This window comes from Cetorhinus maximus, chromosome 6, assembly GCF_964194155.1.
Source record: "Cetorhinus maximus chromosome 6, sCetMax3.hap1.1, whole genome shotgun sequence".
Classification (NCBI taxonomy): domain Eukaryota; kingdom Metazoa; phylum Chordata; class Chondrichthyes; order Lamniformes; family Cetorhinidae; genus Cetorhinus; species Cetorhinus maximus.
In genome coordinates, this window is record NC_135884.1 from 154,425,785 (window position 1) to 154,450,412 (window position 24,628).

At 45.2% G+C, this 24,628-nt stretch overlaps 1 protein-coding gene across 1 annotated transcript in view; it reads right to left on the minus strand.

Annotated features, from left to right (window-relative positions):
* Positions 1–10,488: 10,488 nt before the first annotated feature.
* Positions 10,489–24,628, minus strand: part of wtip (WT1 interacting protein) — a 44,053-nt gene continuing 29,913 nt past the window's right edge. The window contains exons 4-8 of the mRNA XM_078544684.1: positions 21,188–21,250; positions 15,540–15,670; positions 13,546–13,597; positions 13,091–13,159; positions 10,489–12,820 (exon numbers count right to left, since the gene is read on the minus strand). Coding sequence (XP_078400810.1) covers positions 12,668–12,820; positions 13,091–13,159; positions 13,546–13,597; positions 15,540–15,670; positions 21,188–21,250 — 468 coding nt within the window. The 3' untranslated portion in view covers positions 10,489–12,667. The remainder of the gene's footprint in view (positions 12,821–13,090; positions 13,160–13,545; positions 13,598–15,539; positions 15,671–21,187; positions 21,251–24,628) is intronic.

The following is a 24,628-nucleotide window of genomic DNA, read 5'->3' on the forward strand; positions in this document are numbered from 1 at the left end:
CAGGAGGAAGCCGAAAGCTACAAGAAACAGACTGAAGAGCTGAAGAAGCAGCTGAATGGAAAAGAGGAGGCATTGAAAAGAAAAGCCTTTGAACTTCCCAAGTGACGAGCGGATAATGAAGCCATGAGTAGCAAAATGACAGAACTGAATCAAATTAAGACTTCGCCAGAGACGGACCTGGACAACAGTGAAAACAAAATGAAGAAAACGAACAAAGTTCTGTTGCAGACAGAGAAAGAAAAGACAGAAATGAGATCAGAAAATGTAAATCTGACACTGAAATGCAAGGAACTAGGAGAAGGAATAGCGCTGGATGTCCCAGACAAACTGAGAAACATTGAGTTGTTGAAAAATGAAATGGCTGAAATTGTGAAACAGTTGAAAATGAAGGTTCCATTTGTGAAAAGCAAGATCATGTCCCACACCCTGGAAAAGAAAATTGGAGTCTACTCTAAAAAATGAACATAGTGCACATTCCCTACGGAAGAAATGGGACAAACCCATAGTGTCCAAAAAAAAGCAGGCGGGTTGTTAATAAAGAAAAATGCACTTTGAAGGAGCACAAAGAGTAAATCAAATGCAGATAACCAAGCACCAGAAACACAGAGTACTACCACCATTCCTCCAAACATGACAGACCGAGATGTGGAGGAACTGTCAAGCATCAAGGCCATCTGAATTCATAAAGTCAGAGACTCGGGTTGGGGGGAAGAGATAGCAAGTAAAGATCGTGTTGTAAATAGCTATACTCCATTGGAAGGGAGGAAAGTTTTCATTTGAGAAGAAAGGGGGATGCTGTGTGAGCCTGCATTGTAAATATAAAGGTGCTCAGCAGAGCAAGGATTAACGTGGGACTGGAGAATAGCCCAGCCCACGGTATGACGTATAGAGTCACATGGTAATAGACTTGGAGAACAGCCTAGACGGTACCAGGCAATAACTGGGATCTGTACATAGTTAAGGATGACTAATAAATGGTTCATGTTTAAACATACAAGTCTCAAGGTTACATCAATGAGACATCAAACGAACCCATAACACAACAATGGGAAAATCCTGGGGGTTTAATCTGATTGGTTGCTGTAACTCATGTATCCATGGCTTTCACTGGTGTCTACAAATGCCAAAACCTTTGCTGAAGGAATTGCCAGAAATTACGCAGATTGAGACTTAGTGAAGCGGAGTTGGTGAATGGAGGGTCCTGTACCACGTTAAACCAAGGCTCAGTTACTGTGGTTTCAGTGGGTGCTAGAGCACAGGGGTCCCCTCTATCCTGGACCAACATTCCTGTCTCAACCAACTCCACATGGGCTGGTGATTCAGCTCATCGCTGTTTATGGGATTGTGCCCATGTGTATGTGTATTTCCAAATTTACTCAACACTGGCAGAATTGCATTTTATTATCCCTCTGTAGTTACTCTGAGATTATTAATGTGGAAATGGAGTTACATGTAGGCCCAGAGCGGACAGGGATGACAGGCATGCTGGGATTTTCTGCTGCCAGATTTATTAAATCCAGTTTCACAATTTAGCGTGCCTGGATTTGAAATCACAACCTGAGTTACCAGCCCAGTTATCATTAGGCTAATGTGTCCTTTTTGCTCCACTTCTAAAGAGCAAAATGGCCAATGTGTCTCTAGCGATGGCTTCACTTACCAGCACCCCCCTGCTGCACCCCAACCCCCCCCACCCTGCCCCACCACTCAGGTGGCCCCAAGAATCATTTTCTGGGCAATGGTCAGGATGTTGATAGTGGGGGATTCAGTGATGGTAATGCCATTGAACATCAAGGGGCGATGGTTGGATTCTCTCTTGTTGGAGATGGTCATTGCCTGGCACTTGTGTGGCGCAAATTTACTTGTCATTTGTCAGCCCAAGCCTGGATATTGTCCAGGTCTTGCTGCATTTGGAGTTGGACTGTTTCAGTATCTGAGGAGTCGCGAATGGTGCTGAACATTGTGCAATCATCAGCGAACATCCCCACTTCTTACCTTATGATGGAAGGAAGGTCATTGATGAAGCAGCTGAAGATGGTTGGGTTGAGGACACTACCCTGAGGAACTCCTGCAGTGATGTCCTGGAACTGAGATGATTGACCTCCAAAACCACAACCATCTTCCTTTGTGCTAGGTATGACTCCAAGCAGCAGAGATTTTTGCCCCTGATACCCATTGACTCCAGTTTTGCTAGGGCCCCTTGATGCCACACTCGGTCAAATGCTGCCTTAATGTCAAGGGCAGTCACTCTCACCTCACCTCTCTCGTAGACGGTACATACTGATGTCACTGTGTGTCAGTGGTAGACAGAGTAAATGTTCAAGGTGGTGGATGGCGTGCTGATCAAGTGGCTGCTTTGTCCTGGATGGCGTTAAGACCAAGACTAAATCTGTGCTATCAGATTGTTTAACTGGAAGTGGACAAGTCAAAAAATATCTTCCCACTGAACACTGGAAAAAACTGAAAACAATTGACTCCTAACGTCACTGACACCATAGCACTCTACTTGTGAAACCTTAGTCATCAGCTCTTGAGAGTTCCTGTGTCACTTCAGTCACTCTGCCAGTGTGTATCTGGAGTCACATACAGGCAAGGCTGTGTAAGGATGGCAGGTTTCCTGCACTAAAAGATATTAATGAGCCAGTTGGATTCTTACAACAATCCAACAGCTTCGTGGTCACTTTTACTGATATCGGATTATTTTTTTAAAAATTCAAAATCTGAAAATGTCATGCTGGAATTTGAACTCACCTTCTTTGGATTCTAAGTCCTACCAATCCTCAAACTTCCTTTCCATCACCACCTGCATAAAACTGTCTGCCATCCGGGAAACCTTTTGTCACCTCTAAACTCGAATTCTCTTGCTGAAATCCCAATCCACTGCCCTTGCCCCTCTCCAAAACGGTATCACTCATCCATTTCCTGTCTTGCCTTCGCAACACCCCTGCCCTCACTAACCCACACTGACTCCCCAATCCCAAACCACATCCAAGACCCTCCTCCTCAAACCTCCTTCCCTCCTGCCTTTACACCCTTCCCCTTCCACACCAGCTGAACTCCAGTTTCCTGTGCATTCTTTCTTTCTCTCCCTCCCACTATCCTATCATTGCTGGCAGAACTTCAGCCATTCTAACCTCCTGACTCATAGGTGACAGCGCCACCCACTGAGTCACACTGAGTGTAGGATCTGATGAAATAGTTAGAAGATGGAAATGATGAACCCAACAGAGAATGAAGGCAGTGAGGCTGTTGAGAGATATCAGCAAGTTCTCTGCTGGATGAACGATAAACTGGTCTGGCCAACACTCCTCATCTGGTTATGGATAAATGAAGTGGGTAGATGTCAGGAAAATATAATAATTCTCATAATATTATTGTGACTTGTTGTAAAAGTAGGTTAATAGTGGGGTTTGAATAGATTCTGCGTGTGTGTGTGTGTGTGCGTGTGCATGTGTGCGCGAGTGGGATTTAATTGAATTGGGTACAGCTGGGCTGGAGGCTTTGACTCATCAAAAGAAACTAAGGTTTGAAATGCTAAATACATAAACATGGCTGAAGTTTTAGAATGTGAGGCAAGGAGAATTTGCATTTGTAGATAACTCAGTGTATCTTGAATTTCAAAGAGATGGTCGGATGGTCAGGCAGTTTACTCAGAAACAGGGCCAGAATGTATTCCAGAATGTTATTACCTTAAGGGTAATGCTTTAATGAGAAAGTGGCAGCTGTATCAAATTTCAGCAGATGAAAGCTGAAGGGAAGTACATCGGATTGTTATACCATTTGGATATAGAAACAAGATCCTGAGAATAGCTCATGAAATTCCAAATTCCAATGGGGGAGGGGGGTAATTTAGGAATTAGAAAGACACAGGCGAAGATACAAAACCATTTTTGTTGGCCTGGGTTGCATAGAGATGTAGTTAAATTCTGTAGAACATGTCACACATGTCAGGTGATAGGGAGACCACAAGCAGTGATTAAGCTGGCACCTTAAATTCCAATTCCAGCATTTGAAGAACCTTTTACTAGGGTCATGTTTGATTGTGTAGGACCCCTCCTTAAGACTAAAAGTGGAAATCAGTATTTACTGACAATAATGGATGTGTCTACCAGGTTTCCTGAAGCGATAGCTTTGAGAAATATTACAACAAAGAGAATTGTGAAAAAGTTGACTAAATTTTTTTAAAGATATTGTTTACCAAAAGAAATACAATCAGATCAGGGTTCAAATTTCATGTCACAACTGTTTAAGGAGGTAATGAACAGTTTGGGGATAAAACAGTTTTAAGTCAACAGCTGACCATCCTGAGTTTCAAGATGCTTTGGAAAGATTGCATCAAACTTTAAAAACTATGATGAGGGCATAAAGTCAGGACCATCCACAGGTTTAGGACAGGGGAATTCCATTTTTGTTATTTGCTATTAGGGATGCTCCTAATGTATCGACTGGATTGAATCCTTTCTAATTAGTCTTTGGTCATGAGGTAAGGGGACCACTGAAATTGACTCATGAGAAATTGATGGGTCAAAATTGGGAAACTACTCTCCTGGATTATGTATCAAACTTCAGGGAAAGATTGGACAGAGCATGTGAGTTGGCTAGGGAACATTTAAAGATATCACAGCAAGTGATGAAAGTGAAGGCAGACAGGAAAACTACAGATTGTAGTTTTGTTTCTGGGGGGAAAGTGTTAGTTCTGTTACCAGTACTGGGTGACTCGTTAAAGGCAAGGTTTAGTGTGCCTTGCAGGATTGAAAGGAAACTAAGTAAATTATTTAATAAATACTCCAGATAGAAGAAAGCAGAGGGTGTGTCATGTAAATATGCTTAAAAAGTACTTTGACAAAGGAAGAGAAACAAAAGGAGGTTTTAGTGGTGTTAGATAAGTAGAGAGGGATAGAAATGTAGGATTCTGAAATTGATTTTCCTCTAATCAAATTGGATTATGAGGGGGTACTTGAAAATTTAAATGTAATATTGAATTACCTTCCAGACAGGTGTCAAAGTGATTTGGAGAAGCTATTGCAGTCACACAAAGCTATTTGTAGGAATAAGCTGGGGATGACAAATTTAGCTACACATGATGTCAGTGTAGAAGTTTCATCTTCGCTAAGGCAATATCCTTATAGATTAAATCCAGCAAAGTTATCACAAGTACAGACAGAAATTGAATTCACGCTTCAAAATGACATCATTGAGTCTATTGGCAATAACTGGAGTTCGTCTTTTGTGATGGTACCGAAACTGAATGGAACACAAAGACTGTGTGTGGACTATCGAATGATGAATGCAGTGACAAAAGCAGATTTGTATCCTATACCACGGTTGGAAGATTACATTGAGGAAGTGGGACAATCAAAGTTTATCACAAAGATTGACTTGCTGAAAGGGTATTGGGAAGGTGGTGGTATAATGGTATTGTAACTGGACTAATATTCCAGATACCCAGGGTGATGCTCTAGGGTCCTGGGTTTGAATCCCACCATACAGATGGTGAAATTTGAATTCAATAAAAATCTGGAATTAAAAGTCCGATGGTGACCATGAAACTATTGCCAATTGCTGTTATTAAAAAAACCCCATCTGGTTAACTAATGTCCTTTAGGGAAGGAAATCTGCTGTCCTTACCTGGCCTGGCCTACATGTGACTCCAGACCCACAGGATTGTGGTTGACTCTTAAATGCCCTCTGAACAAGGGCAATTAGGGATGGGCAATAAATGCTGGCCTAGCCAGTGACGCCCACATCCCATAAATGAAATTTTTAAAAATTGGCAAATACCGTTATTGGCAAAAGCAAAGGAGATATCAGCTTCTGTGATGCTAGATGGACAATATCAAGTTAAAGTCATGCCATTTGGTATGAAAAATGCACCTGCAACATTTCAAAGACTGACAAAGTAATTGCAGGACTGAGTAATTGTGCTGTTTATATTGACGACTTGATAGTTTTCAGTCAAACATGGGAGCAGCATTTACAACATCTGGAAGAATTATTTAGTCGACTACAAGGAGCTAATTTGGTGATGGATTTGCAAAATCACAAGTTACAAACTGAGCCATATCATTGGACGTGATAAGGTAGCTCCGAGAGATGTGAAAGTCAAAGCTATCGTGGATTTCCCCACGTCTACAACAAAATGAGAAGTATTAAGATTTCTGGGCATGAGTGGGTTTTACCGGAAATTTGTATCAACTTTTAGCAGTGTGGCTGTTCCATTAACCGAACTATTAAAAAAGCTTCAATGGACACGAGTGGCAGAAGGCATTTGACAATTGTATTGTTTGAAAAATGTATTGACTATGTCACCAGTTTGGCAGTACCCAATTATGCCAAGCAATTTAAGTTGGCCATTGATGCAAGCAATATAGGAATTGGGACTGTACTGTTGCAAGAAGATGAAACTGAAACTGAGAAACCGATGGGGTATTTTTCACGGAAGTTCAACATACAACAGAGAAGATAGTCAATGATCAAAAAGGAGACTCTGGATCTGGTGTTAGGATTGCAGCATTTTGAGATTTACGTTGCAAACAATTCATCAGAAACAATTGTTTATACAGACCACAATCCTTTAAAGTTTCTGGACAAATTTCAAGACAGAAGTGCAAGGCTATTCAGATGGAGTTTATCACTGCTACCATTTAATCTACAGATTATACATGTGGCTGAACGTGAAAATCTGATTGCAGATGCATTGCCGAGAGTTTAAAGCTGAAAGGAAAATTGGACTTTTAAAACCTGGACACTGGACTGAAATTACTTCTGTTGATACTAAAGATTTATATGTATATATATTATGTTAATACATACATCTGGTAATGTAATAGAGTGAGTATAGATAAGTATCGGAGGTAGTGTTAGATGGGTTAACAAAATGAAGCTGTTCTTAAAAATTATGACAGTACATTTTCTCATAAGGAGGGGAGTGTCATGAAAGTATAATAATTCTCATAATATTGTTGTGATTTGCTGTAAAAGTAGGTTCATTGAGAGGTTTGTATAGTGTGTGTGTGTGAGATTTAATTGAATTGGATGCTTTGACTCATCAAAAGGAGCTAGGTTTGAAATGCTAAATACATAAACATGGCTTGAGTTTTAGAATATGAGGTGAGGAGAATTTGCATTTGTAGATAAATCAGGGTAGTTTGAATTTCAAATGGATGGTAGGATGTTATACCTAGCCAGAGAAGCCAGGCCTAGCAGTGTGTTTATTTTTCCCAAAGGTTACTGATAATATTGGCCCCATGCAATGATTTATATTATGAGAAAAATAAAGTTCCAAATACATATGGGAACAATGGAATTTGCATTAGGAGAAACAGGTAAAAAAGTGATGAGGAGATATGTCAGGGAGGGCATTGTAAGATCTACCAGAAGTGTGAAAAGCCTCCAGTATTTGTCCATTAAGCTGCTGTCTACAGAAACCAAAGCTGCGAAAAGCCACTTTGAATTCTACTGTCTAGGGCATTGTGGTGATTTGCCTGGATCTGTTCAAATCTATTTTTTTTTACTATTGCCTTAACATGGGTGTAACTGGAAGCCAGATTAATTAGGGGTTTTAGGAGTTATTATAGTAGTAATTTGTAGGCCTATGTATATGCTTGAAATCTTTTCTTTTGTTAATATATGTTAATTTAGTTCTCTAAAAAAAAATTCTCTAGACTCTTGGTTTACTTATTACTACTGAATTCAGGGCACTCATCTCGAAATAAAATACAAACTGCAAAACCGTTGTGGCCGCGTGATCAAGTTTCCCTCGTAGATTTGACTCATCTAGCACACATCATCTGCCGTGTCACATTGACCCTGACAACATTCTGGCAATAGTACTGAACATTTATGCTCCAGAACTTGCTGCACCCTTAGCCAAGCTGTTCCAGTACAGCTACAACACTGGCATCTACCCGGCTAAGTGGAAAATTCCCCAGGTATGTCCTGTTCACAAAAAGCAGGCCAAATCTAACTCGGCCAATTACTGTCCCATCAATCTACTCTCCATCATCAGTAAAGTAATGGAAGGGTCATCAACAGTGCTATCAAGCGGCACTTGCTTAGCAATAACCTTCTTACTGATGCCCAGTTTGGGTCCTGCCAGGGCCATTCAGCTCCTGACCTCATTACAGCCTTGGTTCAAACATGGACAAAGGAGGTGAACTCCTGAGTTGAGGTGAGAGTGACTGCCCTTGACATCAAGGTGGCATTTGACCGAGTGTGGCATCAAGGAGCCCTAGTAAAACTGGAGTCAATGGGAATCAGGGGGAAAACTCTCCGCTGGTTGGGGTCATACCTAGCGCAAAGGAAGATGGTTGTGGTTGTTGGAGGTCGGTCATCTCAGCTCCAGGACAGCACTGCAGGAGTTCCTCAGGGTAATGTCCTGGGCCCAATCATCTTCAGCTGCTTCATCAATGACCTTCCTTCCATCATGAGGTCAGAAGTGGGGATGTTCGCTGATGATTACACAATGTTCAGCACTATTCGCGACGCCTCAGATACTGAAGCAGTCCATGTCCAAATGCAGCAAGACCTGGACAATATCCAGGCTTGGGCTAACAAGTGCAAGTAACATTCGCACCACACAAGTGCAAGGCAATAACCATCTCCAACAAGAGACAATCCAACCATCACCCCTTGATGTCCAATGGCATTACCATCACTGAATCCCCCACTATCAACATCCTGGGGATTACCATTGACCAGAAACTGAACTGGACTAGCCATATAAATACTGTGGCTACAAGAGCAGGTCAGAGGCTAGGAATCCTGTGGTGAGTAACTCACCTATGACTCCCCAAAGCCTGTCCACAATCTACAAGGCACAAGTCAGGAGTGTGATGGAATACTCCCCACTTGCCTGGATGAGGGCAGTTCCAACACTCAAGAAGCTTGACACTGTCCAGGACAAAGCAGCCCTCTTGATTGGCACCACATCCACAAACATTCACTCCCTCCACCACCAACGCACAGTAGCAGCAGTGTGTACCATCTACAAGATGCACTGCAGGAATTCACCAAGACTCCTTACACAGGACCTTCCAAACTCACGACCACAAGCACCTAGAAGGATAAGGGCAGCAGATAAATGGGAACATCACCACCTGCAAGTTCCCCTCCAAGTCACTCACCATCCTGACTTGGAAATATATCACCGATCCATCACTATCGCTGGGTCAAAACCCTGGAATTCCCTTCCTAACAGCACTGTGGGTGTACCTACACCACATGGGCTGCAGCGGCTCAAGAAGGCAGCTCACCGCCACCTTCTCAAGGGCAATAAATGCCAGCCCAACCAGCGGTGCCCAGATCCCCGGATGGAAAAAAAGACAGAATCAAGGTACAGATCAGTCATGATCTAACTGAATGATGGGACAAGCTTCAGGTACTGAATGGTCTCTTGCTCTTAAATGCAAGCATTGTGTCCAACAGGTCGATGTGATGTGTCCAGTGTGTGGGTGAAGAGGGTTAACACGCTTTCCACTTTCTGTTCTTCTCGTTTTCAGCTCCCACCACTGGCTCGCAGCAATGTGAAAATCAGCCAGATGTGTAAGTCTCTCCCTGTCAGTACACAGTCTCTCCATCAGCAAGTCCTCAGCCAGATGTGTAAGTCTCTCCCTGTCAGTACACAGTCTCTCCATCAGCAAGTCCCCAGCCAGATGTGTAAGTCTCTCCCTGTCAGTACACAGTCTCTCCATCAGTCCTCAGCTGCGCCTCCTCATGGTGACACACGGAAACTGGGTCCCTCAAGGCTTCGGGTTAAAAGCTTCAGAGGAACTCGGAGGAGGTTTGGCCCCAGACACGCAGTGTGTGGGCCCACTGGCATGTGGACAGGCGCTGGCACTCATGTACCAAACTCCCAGCTGTGGGCGAATAGCTCCACTGCCTTGTGGATACCTGGGGAGGGTTGAAGACTGAGAGAGTAAAACCCTGACCTAAAATCTGGAGCGGAGCCCAACGAGGGACCGATGTCTCAATTCCTCATCTTTCCGGCAACTCCTGGAACCGGGCCGGTGCTTTGCTTTCCTTTGGACTCAACCAGGGAGGTTGAGAGGGGGGTCCCTGATGTTTGGGCGGCACAGGGTCTCCTTGGATTTTGCCTGGGCCCTGGAGAGGACACTCCAGTTTCAGTGCAGAATGCTGACAGGAGTTACGAGTGATAAGCCCCCAACTCAAGTGGAGCAGAGAACAGGTGCTACGGGTTAACTCCAATGGTGGGAGGGGTCATCGTGTGTACCACTGAGCAGCCACCACCCATCTCAAGTTACCCACCGTCTTCCTCTGCAGCAGCTGGAGCAGAGGTTGCCCTGCCAGGGTGGAGACACACCAGGTGATGCTTATCAGAGTTGACCACCACGGTCCTACAAGGCCGGAAGCTACCACAACAAGCGATGCTTCCCACAATTATTCCTGCCTGTTGTTTGCATTTCCCACGATCTCTCGGGACGATGACATCACTTCCTCCCATCCAGTCAGAGACAAAGCACAAAGTCAAAGTTAACTACAAAAACTTGTTTTATTTGAAAAAAAAAGGCAGATTATATCTAAGGTTAAATGACCTTTGACATTTACACGTTTAATAATTTAGGTTGATATTATGTGGCTTTATTTTTTAGATAAATAAATCTACACGTCTTTTCTTTGCCTCAACAAAATCAAAAAGACAGAATTTTTCAACCCCGTACAGGATTTGGAGAAATCACCCAGACACAGCCCGAAGGTTTTCGGAGAAGCTTTTTCTTCTTTCATTTTCCTTCTGCTCATTGTTATTTTAACCAGCGCCGCCCCAGCCAAACCGCTCCCTCTCGCTGGCTCCAAAGGTGCTGCACGTCCTCTAGCGGCCCTCGTGGTCCATGTGGGATCACAGAGAGAGAGTGTAAGAGCAAACCCTTGTTCATCTCCCCTGTCCCCACCCTCACTCCCACTTCACCCCTCCCATAGCTGGCCAGCTGAGCACCAGCCATTCAGGAAGCATCTTCTTGGAGGGGTAGCCAAGGGAAGTTCTCCCGGGATAAGCAGACATCGACATGGACGAGGGCAGGACATTTCATTGAGACTTTGGTGCCACAGATACTTCCTGTCAAGCTGAGCTCATGGCACTAAGACAAGGGAAACAGTGCTAGTCGTCTATTGCTGGGCAAACAGAAAGCAGGTACCTCCATGTTCGTTTACAAAGAGCGGCAAAGTTTGTGTCTGGTGACCGGGGAAGGTGACAGAAGCCCCCCAGCTGTGGGAGAAAGTTAGCCACAGACAGAGAAGAGACCTTTCTTTCAGGTGAAGGGAGGCTGGGGATGAAGGAGTGGGGTCATTTGGAAAAATAAATAAGGTGGAGAAGGCAGCTGGGGGTGGTGGGGGAAGGGAGAGTGGAGTTGACATCATGTGCCAGCTTTCGAGATCTCCAGTCAGAAGGGAAACCAATACCGTTGGTCAAGTGGGTTGAACATCCAGTTCGACCATTGAATGCTCGCTAGTTGCCAACAATTCAAAAGGACAGCCCTGGTTACTAAATTAATAAATACTAGTAACTCAGACACTTCCCATTGACAAAAAGCCTTCCAGCTTCCCCTTCGGAAGGGTGGGATGTCATTGCAAGGCAGGGAAAAAAAATCTGTGCATTAAGGTCCAATTGATGCCCATTGACATGAGCAACCATCAGCAGCACAAATCTTTCCATTATCTCCTGGAAGATCCAAAGATATACAGGGTGGGCGGGGGAGGGAGAAATGCTGAGGGAGTGGGGTCCACTGAACAAACAGTACAAATAGAAACATGTACTGTCTCATCCAATTAGAATAAAAACACGTTTTTAAAAAAACTAAAAATTACAAAGTTGGGCCCACTGTACATTGCAACCGATAAAGGAGTTTTATATAAAATGGTTGCATTACTTTGCATAGTCTATATGCTTGTGTGTTGCAATTGGTACAGAAAAGGTTAATTATAGCAAGTGGATGATATGTTAGTAAGTGCTGAATTACCCATCAAGCAATGGCCATGGTCAAGTTTTAACAGTTGCTATCAGTTAAGCGAAAGAGAGCACCTCAGCCGACAGACTCTCGGAGGGTGACAATGTCCCTCTGTGTGCGCTGAAGAGTATCTGAAAGAAACCCTTTTTCTTGAGAGGGGCAACCAAGCTTTGGTCACTCAGAAAAGCACATCCTGAGCCAGAAACATCCGATGATATTTAGTGGACGCTTTCAAAAAAATGAAACCATGATTAGTGTTGAGTGTGCTAGATCTAGCTGCCGTTTTGGAAATTTGAACATATCGTCGGATGGGAGTCGGACTGAGGTTGGAATTGTCACTCTGGTCTGGCCAGACAGATGCCAGTCAGTCCGTCAGTCGCCCCAACACCACTGGTAGGCAGGGCCTCACCTGCTGAGATTTGGTCACTGAATTCCTCTAACTGAGTGTGTGTCAGTTCTTCTTCCCCATGGTCTCGGAAGCTGCTCCTCTCCTGAATGAGGGATTGGTTTCTGACAGTAACCTTGGATGCTCCCTCTCCTTCCGGAAGAAATGCCAGGAAGCTTCTAGATTCAGGTTACAACAGCAGTACGAGGAGGAGGGATGGGGAAGAGAGCGAGAGTCAGGCGTGGCTAGTGGTGTTTCAGTAGATTCCTGCCAGGTTTAGGAGTTGCCATCGCTAAATCTGGTATTGAATGTGGGAGTGCAGACATCACAGTTCAGTGATATGAAGTTGGTAACTCGGGGGAGGATGTGGTGACGGAGGGATGTTGATTCGCCGGATGTGACAGCCGTGGCACAGCAGATGCCCCTCCAGAGGGTAACAACGACAGCCCTCCTCATCATTCAGCTGGAGATGACAATCCTGGGGGTAACAATGGAAGAATTAACTGGGGTTGTAGGTTATTGCAAATAAAACATCCCAACTTCTGACCCCCCCTCCCATCCCGACCCCAGCAACCATCGCCTCTTATTGGCTTGCTGGAGTAGCCAATCAAGGTAGACCATCCAGCTCTCAATGGACAATGGTCCAGGAGGTTGTTGCTTGTGTGTAAAAACCCCAAATCCCCACAGCCGGGTCTAGTAGCTCGAGAGAAAATAAAACCTTTTGAAAATCCATGTGCCAAAGTCTCACCTCACAGTGATAACACTCCACGTGATAATCTTTGTCCATTGACACCACTCGGATAGTCTCCTCCGAACCCTGAAAAAAATCAAGCTTGTTCAGAAAGCACTCCTCTCCTCACAGTGCAGCAGGCTCTCCCCCTATTCCCAACGCTCCCACCTCCCTCTTCCCCCACCCCCTCCTTTAATTCACATTCCCTTCAAAATTCTGACATACAATTTCACTGAAGCATCCATCATAAAAGGGGGGAGGGAGTGAAGAGAGAGAAATGCATAAACAGAGGAAAGAAACACGGAGAGTGAAATAAAGAGCAGAGAGACAGAGACAGGATGGGGGTGCGATCCAGTGAAGAAGTGGGAAGGAGGAACAGAGAGCAAGAGATGGCAAATGAGAGAGAAAGAAGGTAGTAAGAGAGAGAGACAGACAGACAGACAATGGGAAGGAGAGAGAAGCGGAGACCATACCTGTGCCGGGAGAATGGGATGTCCACAGGACGCACATTTTGGTGCAAAAACCCTGGACAGAAAGAGATTTGCCACAAGTTAAACAAACACAGAATATACAGGGAACACAAAATACATGGAACAGGGAGCACAGAATATACAGGGAGCACCAGAACCAAGTTCCATAGTGAGATACCCAGTAGTGAGTTATAAACTGGAATCTGATTGCGGGGTTTGGGAGTGTAGGGGGGGGGGGAGGGTTAATATATTGAATAACAGATACCCAGGAGTGGGTTACAGGCTGCAGTATAAACAGAAGCTTTAGGCCATCTCAGAACCACATGGACATGTGCAGCTTATCGCTTGAATGTCATTTACAGTTGACCAAGAAGTGGGCAGGGGCATCATTGTTTCAGGCTGATACTTCGGGGCCGCACTGTCGGAGGGTCAGCGCTGAGGGAGGGGCCGCACTGCCGGAGGGTCAGCGCTGAGGGAGGGGCCGCACTGTCGGAGGGTCAGCGCTGAGGGAGAGGCCGCACTGTCGGAGGGTCAGCGCTGAGGGAGGGGCCGCACTGTCGGAGGGGCAGCGCTGAGGGAGGGGCCGCACTGTCGGAGGGGCAGCGCTGAGGGAGGGGCCGCACTGTCGGAGGGGCAGCGCTGAGGGAGGGGCCGCACTGTCGGAGGGGCAGCACAGTGGGAACGCCGCACTGTCGGAGGGGCAGCACAGTGGGAACGCCGCACTGTCGGAGGGGCAGCACAGTGGGAACGCCGCACTGTCGGAGGGGCAGCACAGTGGGAACGCCGCACTGTCGGAGGGGCAGCACTGAAGGAGTACCATATTGAGGAGCAGTACCAAGAGAGCATGACACCATCGGATGGTCAGTACTGAGGGAGCAGCTCACTGTCAAAGGGTCAGTACAGAGCGGGTGGCAAATTGCTTTTTTGTAAGAGGAGCTTTCCCAGTGTTCTGGCCAAATTTCCCACCTCAACCAGAAGCATGGTAGATATTCATCGCGCCTGTCCACATGGGGTCACACTGAGCCAGAATGTATTCGAGCCCGCACAACAGCAGTCACTGCTTTGGGGGCTGGGATAAAACCAGATACTAAATTTTGCTCAGCAACATCACCATCCTGAAGATGGAGGGAACATGGTTCAAGGTAGAAATAAATCACTAAAATAAAAGCAAAACACTGCGTCTGCTGGAAATCTGAAATAAAAACAAAAAATACTGGGAATACTCAGCAGGTTAGACAGTGTCTACGGAGAGAGAAACGGAGTTAATGTTTCAGTTCCTACATGCTCCAAAGGAGAGTCATATTGGAGCTGAATGGTTAATTCTGATTCTCTCTCCACAGACTGACTGGGCTTTTCCAACACTTTCTGTTTTTATTTTAGTAAAAATAAACCGGTCAGGTTACTGTTATTACCGGCAGCTGGGATCGTTCTCATTAAAATAGCCGAAAGGGATTTAATCGAGGAGTTCAAAAACCTGAAACATTTTGATAAGAGTAAATAAGGAGAAACTGTTTCCAGTGGCTGGAGGCTCGGTAACCAGAGGAACACAGATTGAAAGTGATTTACAAAATGAACCAGAGGTGAGATGAGAAGATCTATTTTTACACATTGGAACTGGACAAAACACAAAGTGGGAAACTGTGCAGGGCTATGGGGAAAGAGGGCGGAAGTGGGACTAATTGGACAGCTCTTCCAAAGAGCCAGCACAGAGTCAATGGGCTGAATGGCCTCCTTCAGTGCTGAACGCTTCTATAGTTGCTGCTGGCAATCATACTGAAAAGTGTACCGCTGTTACCTCAGCTGCCAGGTGAGAGGAGGATGGGCTGTGATGTCCCCTGTAACACCCCCTACCCCCATGGTCAAAAAGGCAGCCAATACTCACTGCATAAACTCAGGCCTGACACACACAGTCCCTCATACAGGACACCAAGCTCCTAGAGAATAGAGACCCTGAAACACATGGTGGGGAGGGGAGAGAGCATGAGCTAGACACTCACGTATGGTAATCTTTGACACAGTAAATGTTGTTGTCCACATCAACTGTGAACGGCACACCATCCAAGCACTCATTGCACACCACACAGCGGAAACAACCAGGGTGATAGGACTTCCCAAGAGCCTGCAAAATCTGTAACCAACACAGGGTGAAGTTAGTTGATATCACACACAGGCCCCAACACTTTTCAAATATTCCTCCCTCCTCTGCAGAGTCCTTGTGCTGGTACAAACTCAGTGTCAAATCTCATAGCTCACAGCACCAGTCAGCCCCATCATACATGTTCCACCATTCAATTAGATCTTGGCAGATCTGTATCCCAGCCCATATCCTTCAACACCCTTCCTCAACAAAAATCTCCTCATCTCAGTCTTGAACCCCCCCATCCCCTCCCCAAAAGTCCAGAGTCTTTTTGGGGCCGAGAGTTCCCAGGTTTCCACTGAATCTTGACCGTGACCCTAGAAAGGCCTGGCTCGGATTTAAGTTATGCTCCTTGTTCTGGGCTCATATCTATCTAGTTCTTTTGCCCACCCCATCAACACCTTTAATCATCTTGAACGCATCAGTTGAAGTACTCCTTAGCCTGCCAAACTCACTGGAATACAAGTCTGGTCTATGCAAACTGCCCTCATATTATTGACCTATTTTTGTCCAGGTGCACCCCCTCCCAGGCCAGTATATCCTCTCTCAGGCCCAGGGCAATATTCCACACAGTCTAACTGCGGCATCATTTAGATCCATAGAAAGGTTACGGTGCAGAAAGAGGCCATTCAGCCCATCGTGTCTGCACCGGCCAGAGAGAGAAAAAATAAACTAGCCCCTCATTTTAATCCCACTTTCCAGAACCTGGTCTGTAGCCTTTGCAGGTTACAGCACTTCAGGTGCAGATCCAGGTACCTTTTAGATGAGTTGAGTGTTTCAGCCTCAACCACCAACTTAGGCAGCGAATTCCAGATGCCCACCACCCTCTGGGTGAAAATGTTTTTCCTCATGTCCCCTCTAATCCCTTCTACCAATCACCTTAAATCAATGCCCCCAGGTAATTGACTTCTCAGCTAGGGGAAAACAGGTCTTTCCTGTCTACCCTATCTAGGCCCCTCATAATTTTGTACATCTCACTTAGGTCACTCCTCAGCCTCTCCTTTTCTAAGGAAATTCAATCCCTTTATATTCCAGCCCCTTTCAGGTAAAGGCCAACAGTCCAATTAGCCTTTTCAATTACTTTATGTACTGGTTCACTAGTTTTTATTGCTACCAGACACCAGAAATCAGAAATCAACTGCAGCAAAATGAGCTTCTTTCCGCTCTCCCCCACCTTTGAAACAATTTCTCCCTCCTGTTGACATCCTGCTTGAATTCTCAGGTATATTGCAGAGTTAATACTTCAGTGCATCAAAAGAAATAACAATGACCCTTTCCTCAAGTTAAACACTGGACAAATGGACATGCTGCCTGTCGTAGGCATCTCATAGCTCCAACAGGAGTTAAAACTGGTTAAATGTCCATATATACCAGGTTTAATAATAAAGCGGATTTATTGCCGAGTATAAATTTATACAGAAAACAAAACTAGCAGATGAAGAACATTATATTAGTTAACTTTCAACAACATTTTAAACTATTCTCTGAAACCAATTTAACAAAATGTTTTGGGAATTCACAGAGGTCTACAACACAGAAAAAGTCCCTTCGGCCCATCAAGTCTACGCCAGTCAAACGAGTACCTAATTATTCTAATCCCATTTTTCAGCACTAGGCCCATAGCCTTGTATTCCATGGCATCGCAAGTGCACATCCAAATATTTCTTAAATGTTATGAGGGTTTCTGCCTCCACCACCCTTTCAGGTAGTAAGTTCCAGATTCCCACCAGCCTCTGGGTGAAAAAATTCCTAACATCCCCTCTAAACCTCCTGTCCCTTACCTTAAATCTATGCCCCCTGGTTATTGATCCCTCCACCAAGGGGAAAGGTTCCTTCCTGTCTACCCTATCAATGCCCCTCATAATTTTATACACCTCAATCATGTTCTCCACCCCCCCCTCCTCAATCTCCTCTGCTCCAGGGAAAATAACCCCAGTCTATCCAATCTCTCCTCATAACTAAAACTCTCCAGCCCTGGCAACATCCTGGTAAGTCTCCTCTGCACTCTTTCTAGTGCAATCACATCCTTCCTATAAAGCGGATTCCAGAACTGCACGCAATACTCTAGCTGTGGCCTAACCAGCGTTTTATACAGCTCCAGCATAACCTCCCTGCTCTTATATTCTATGCCTCGGCCAATAAAGGCAAGTATCCCATATGCCTTCCTAACCACCTCATTCTCAGAGGGTCTGTTATCTGCAACTTTGATAGACACAGTACAGGCGCTCAGCTCCTTGGAATTTGAGCTGCTTTTAGTACATAACTTTATTGGAGATACTTGAACTCCAAATGCCATAGATCGCCGCATATCGGTCGACCTGGCATATAAGACAACCCCTTTTTCATTGCCAAAATTCATGTTTAAGCCTATACTTGGTGTATAAGTTGACCCTCCTTTTCTGTTAAGAAATGCTATACTTGCATTAGGAGTCGGTCTCAATTCTTCACCTCATAAGATGAGTAAAACATACATTCCTAAGTTGGCGCATGGGAGCAAGCAGGCGACACGATGAAGAGAAATGCTTCCTCTAGCAAAAAAAGAATGAAGAACGAACAAAGTACTAAGCTGGTTTCAAGCTTTGAAACATTTGCTACCTCATCAAATGCGGCAGTGAGGGAATTCGGTGTTAGTGAAAAACTGGTGCGAGAGGGGGAGGAGGAGGAACCTGCCCTGAAAAAAAGAGGCCCAAGACCAAATGCGCCATGAGAACAGAGACCAGCCACTGGCCTGATCTTCAGTCCTCAAAATTGCCAGAAGAGTTACATTGCCACCAGAAATGCAATGTGTATACACACACCTAAGTGGGTCAAATCAAACCAAAGGCAGCAAAGGTTTCAGAGTGATCGTACTTGGTGTGGCTGCTTTGTGGAACAAAAATGTCTAATGCTGAATGCAGAAGACCAAATTCGCCAGAGATTACCAAAAAACCTCTGCCAAGACGACCAGTTTCCAGCGATTCATCATCACACGGTGGCAAAAACACGAGTACTCAATACTCGTCACATCGGCAATATGCATGAACTGCCCATGAACTTCGATATGCCCAGCAACCAAACTGTGGAGCGAAAGGGTTCGAAAACAGTTCCAAGTGAAAACCACGGGACATGAGAAGACAAGGGTCGTGGTGGTACCAGCCTGCATGGCCAACAGAACAAAATTAAAGCTCCTGGTGACTTTTGAAATGTAAAACCAATTCGGAAAATTAAATTCCCTGCAGGAGTTTGTGTCCGTGTGTATGACAGTGGTTGGATGGGCGAGGATGGAGTGAAGTTGTGGGTGGATAATGTGTGAAATAGGCGCCAGGCGGCCGGAGAAAAGGCTGTAGCTCATCAGCGGGGGGCACGTTCACATCCCAGTTACCAACGAGGTCAAGAGGTGCCCACAAAGAAACAGCACGCACATTGCAGTTATAGCAGGGGGGGTCTAACATCTGTAGCTCAACCTCTGGGTGTGTGCTTCAACAAGCCATTCAAGGATCATGTTCATGTCAATGGAATGGGGGATAGTTGTTGGGAGAAAAAACTCCTTCCCAAGGGCTGGAAACATGCACAATGTCCCACTCGGTGTTGTGTGTGTTTTCACCAACAAACCGTGGGATGCTATTAATGCACAAGCTGTCATTAGATCATTCAAAAAAAATGTGGAATATCCTATTCAATAGATGGAGGGGAAGATAGTTTGTTGTGAGGGATGATTCTGAAATCGAAAGCACCACATCTGGTCCAGAGTGGGATCCCTACGATGATGCCAAAGCGACTCAATAAATTTGCTGAACTCTACGTTGGATGCCAAAGACAATGAATTTGGCGGTTTTTAAAAATGTTTTGATTGTAATTGAAGGTATCCATTTAGAATTCATTCATTTAATAAACGTGTCACATTGATTTGATTTGAATTGCTGGTGTTTTTTTCACATCTCAAAATGGCATCAGCCCACACCAACACCAGCGGTTCACATTTTAAACTCAGAGTTATTAAATCAACCACCATTCTTGGAAAGATTTTTTGCGCCTTCAAAGATCGACTTATATGGCGTGATCGACGAATGAAAGAATGTCATAATCCCGCCTAAGACAGGCTCAAACACTGACAAAGCAGCCAAGCGGCTGTGATGAACTCTCTCATCACCCCAGTGAACGTTAGTGACTTCAATCAGTGTGGATAAGAGAAGATAAACAACTCCTCCAACTGCCGGGGGGTTTTCATTGTAACTGGCTCAAGTGTCTTGAATCTGAGTGCAAGGCAACCCAGTTAAACATTACACATCGACAAGACATCCCATATCACAAGATGGAGTGTTTTGGCTGCAGTAATGGTGATGCCTCCAGATAAAACAATATATTCTCCATCTAAAAACTTCAAAACAAAATCACAAAGAATCAGGAGCTAATCCTCCCACTTAAAACACTTTATAATTTCAATCAAAATATATAGAATCTTTTATTAAAGCATAAACAATAACAGGCAGTAACACTACAGATAATTGATACTCAGCACACAGCTACAGATATACTAGATCTAATCTTAATGCTTAAAGAGTAACACTTCCTCTACACGGTCCCTATCAAACACTCCCAGGACAGGTACAGCACGGGGTTAGATACAGAGTAAAGCTCCCTCTACACTGTCCCCATCAAACACTTCCAGGACAGCTACAGCACGGGGTTAGATACAGAGTAAAGCTCCCTCTACACTGTCCCCATCAAACACTCCCAGGACAGGTACAGCACGGGGTTAGATACAGAGTAAAGCTCCCTCTACACTGTCCCCATCAAACACTCCCAGGACAGGTACAGCACGGGGTTAGATACAGAGTAAAGCTCCCTCTACACTGTCCCTATCAAACACTCCCAGGACAGGTACAGCACGGGGTTAGATACAGAGTAAAGCTCCCTCTACACTGTCCCTATCAAACACTCCCAGGACAGGTACAGCACGAGGTTAGATACAGAGTAAAGCTCCCTCTACACTGTCCCCATCAAACACTCCCAGGGCAGGTACAGCACGGGGTTAGATACAGAGTAAAGCTCCCTCTACACTGTCCCCATCAAACACTCCCAGGACAGCTACAGCACGGGGTTAGATACAGAGTAAAGCTCCCTCTACACTGTCCCCATCAAACACTCCCAGGGCAAGTACAGCACAGGGTTAGATACAGAGTAAAGCTCCCTCTACACTGTCCCCATCAAACACTCCCAGGGCAGGTACAGCACGGGGTTAGATACAGAGTAATGTTCCCTTTCATTACACAAGTGCCACTTAGTGTTCCTGTTAGCACTTGGTTTCTCATTCCACCAACTTGGGTTTTGCCATGAATTTGCCAAATTAGGAATGGTTTTGTTCTGTAGCTGAGACTGCTTGTTTGTCACATCACATAGAACCCTCACAGCCAGTGACACCCTCTGCTGGATCAAATCAATGCTGGATGGACAGTCACTGCAATGCTCAGTTACACAGGATCTCTATTATACAGAGGAAGTAATCCTGGGAGCGCTCCCATTCCTTACCATCTCCATTATCAGATGTCCGCACACAAAACACTTGTCAGCAGTCTGCTGGAAGCCCGAATACTATAAAAACACAAGATTCGATTGAAAGATTGCACACAACATAATCAATGTGTATAAAGGCAACACAGGCAATACTGCAAAATTATCAATCAGTAGCCAGTGACTCGCCACCAAATATTCATCTCAAACCTTATAATTCCCATCCTCGTGTTCAAATTCCTCCCTCACCTCACCCCCTCCCTATCTCTGTAACCTACCCCAGCCCCACAACCCTCTGGGTTATCTGTGCTCCTCCAATTCTGGCCCTTTGAAATCCCGGATATTAATTGCTTCACCGTTAATGGCTGCGCCTTCAGATTGCCTGGGCCTTGAGCTCTGGAATTCCCTTCCTACCCCTCTCCACCTCGCTCTCCCCCTTTAAGGCACTCCTTCACATCTATCTCTTTGACCAAACATTTACTCACCTGTCCTAACATCTCATGTGGCTGTAGGCAAAATTTTGTCGATTACGTTCCTGTGGGGAAACCTGTTTTGCTGTGTTAAAGGCGCCATGTATAAATACAAGTTGTTGTTGCTGTTGTTTAGACATTTTCCTACGTCCTTACACTGGGGTCGACTGCTGAGCTCAGATCGAGACCAGCTTGCTCAGTCCTGGTCACCATCGCCCCCAGAGGTTTGAAGACATTTACTTGCGAGGCAGCTGCTGGTTGTCTTGTCAAACAAGCAGCAGCTGACGGCCAGTGTTCTTCAGCTAATTCCCTGACCCTGCACGCTCTCCGTCTGTTTCCCAATCAATGAGGAATGCAATCTGCTGGTTATTGATTGACAAACTTCCAGAAACTTTATAAATAGAGGCATAGAGCACAAAAGTAAGAAGGTTATGCTAAATCTTTATAAAACACTGGTAAAATTCAAGCGGGACCATTGCATTCGATTCCGGGTGGACGGGTGCACAATGTTCAGCACTATTCGCGATTCCTCGGCTACTGAAACAGTCCATGTCCAAATGCAGCAAGACCTGGACAATATCCAGGCTTGGGCTGACAAGTGGCAAGTAACATTCACACCACACGAGTGTCAGGTAATGACCACCTCCAACAAGAGAGAATCTAAGATGAAAGCAAAATACTGCAGTTGCTGGAAATTTGAAATAAGAGCAGAAAGTGCTGGAAAAACTCAGCAGGTCTGGCAGCATCTGTAGAGAGAGAGACAGTTAACGTTGCAAGTCTCTCCTTTTAACTCTGAAAAGTCATACAGACTCGAAACGTTAGCTCGGTTTCTCTCTCTACAGATGCTACCAGGCCTGCTGAGTTTTTCCAGCATTTTCTGTTTTAATTTTATATAAGAATGAATCTAACTATCTCTCCCCTTGACATTCAATGGCATTACCATCACTGAATCCCTCACTATCAACATCCTGGGGGCTACCATTGACCAGAAACTGAACTGGGCTAACCATATAAATACTGTGGCTACAAGAGCAGGTCAGAGGCTGGGAATCCTGCAGTGAGTAACTCACCTCCTGACTCCCCAAAGCCTGTGCACCATCTACAAGGCACATGTCAGGAGTGTGATGGAATACTCTCCACTTGCCTGGATGAGTGCAGCTCCCACAACACTCAAGGAGCTTGACACCATCCAGGACAAAGCAGCCCATTTAATTGGCACCCTATCCATCACCTTCAACATTCACTCCCTCCACCACTGATGCACAGTAGCAGCAATGTGTACCATCTACAAGATGCACTGCAGGAACTCACCAGGGCTCCTTCAACAGCACCTTCCAAACCGATGACCACTACCATCTAGAAGGACAAGGGCAGCAGATAGATGGGAACACCACCACCTGGAAGTTCCCCTCCAAGTCACTCACCATCCTGATTTGGAAATATATCGGCCGTACCTTCACTGTCGCTGGGTCAAAATCCTGGAACTCCCTCCCTAACAGCACTGTGGGGGTACCTACACCACATGGACTGCAGCGGTTCAAGAAGGCAGCTCACCACCACCTTCTCAAGGGCAATTAGGGATGGGCAATAAATGCTGGCCCAGCCAGCGAAGCCCACATCGCATTAGTGAAAAAAAGAAATAAAGATGTCCAGGTCTTAGAGAAGGTTCCCAGGAGATTCACTAGAAAGGCACCGGTGATGAGGGGCTTCAGTTAATGTGGAGAAACCCCAAAAGCTGGGGTTAGTCTCCTTCGGGCAGACAGCATTAAACAGAGATTGAATTGAGGTGCTCAAAGTCAAAGAAGGGTTTTGAGAAGAGCAAATAAGGTGAAACTGTTTCCAGTGGCAGGAGGGTCAGTAACTGGTGGTTCAGGTTTAAGGGAATTGTCAAAAGAACCAGAGAGAGGGGAGGAAGAATTTATTTATGGAGAGTAGCGATTGGAATGTGCTGCCGGAACGAGAGGTGGAAGCAGGTTCAACAGTGACTTTCAACAGGAAGTTGAATAAATGCCTATAAAGGAGAAAATTGCGGGGCTGCGGGCCAAAGGGCGGGGCCGCGGGCCAAAGGGCGGGGCTGCGGGCCAAAGGGCGGGGCCGCGGGCCAAAGGGCGGGGCTGTGGGTCTTACTGGATCCTCTTTCAAAGAACCAACACAGCTAAATTGGCTGCCATGTTTCTTATGTTACAGCAGTGACCACACTTCAAAAAAGTACTTCACTGGCTGTAAAGCACTTTGGGACATCCTGAGGTCATGAAAGGCGCTATAGGAATGTAAGCAAAAGATGAACAACAGGGTTTATGGATAAAGGCCGGAGAAAGTTAGAAAATAGGTTGAGGCTGCCACCACCACTATTCATTGTTTATAGGAATGACTTGTGTTGAATAAGTAATTCAATATCAAACGTTACAGATGATTCCCGGCTGCGGGGCTGGGGGTGAGCTAACGCAGAGGGAGAATGAAACATAAAGACATGGAGACGTTAGAGAACATGCAGACTGGGCAGTTTAAGTGGCAAATTAACTTCAACCAAGGTGATGAATGTGAGTTGAAAGGAAAAACGGAAACATCACCAACACCTGAGTAAATGAGAAACTGGGCGGCTGGAAGAGCAAAGGGATCCCGGGATACAGGTGAACAAATCATCAAAAACAGCTTTGCAGATCAGCAAATTAAACATGTTTATAAAATACTGATTTATTTCCAGGGATATCACATTTTTAAAAAAGCCAAGTTATGTTAAACTTGTGAGGGCCCTGGTGAGGCTGCACAGAACCAAGTATTGTGCACGGTTTTAGTCTCTGTGCTAGGAAAAGGACAGTAAAGCACTGGAGAAAGTGCAAAAAAAGATTGACAAGGGACGGTTCCAGAGTGGAGAGATTACAGCTACTGGGAAAGATTGAACAGCTCAGGTCCTCTGTTCCCTTTAAAAATGAGAAGCCTGGGAGACAATCTGATAGGAGGTCTTCAAAATGATGAATGGGGTGAACAA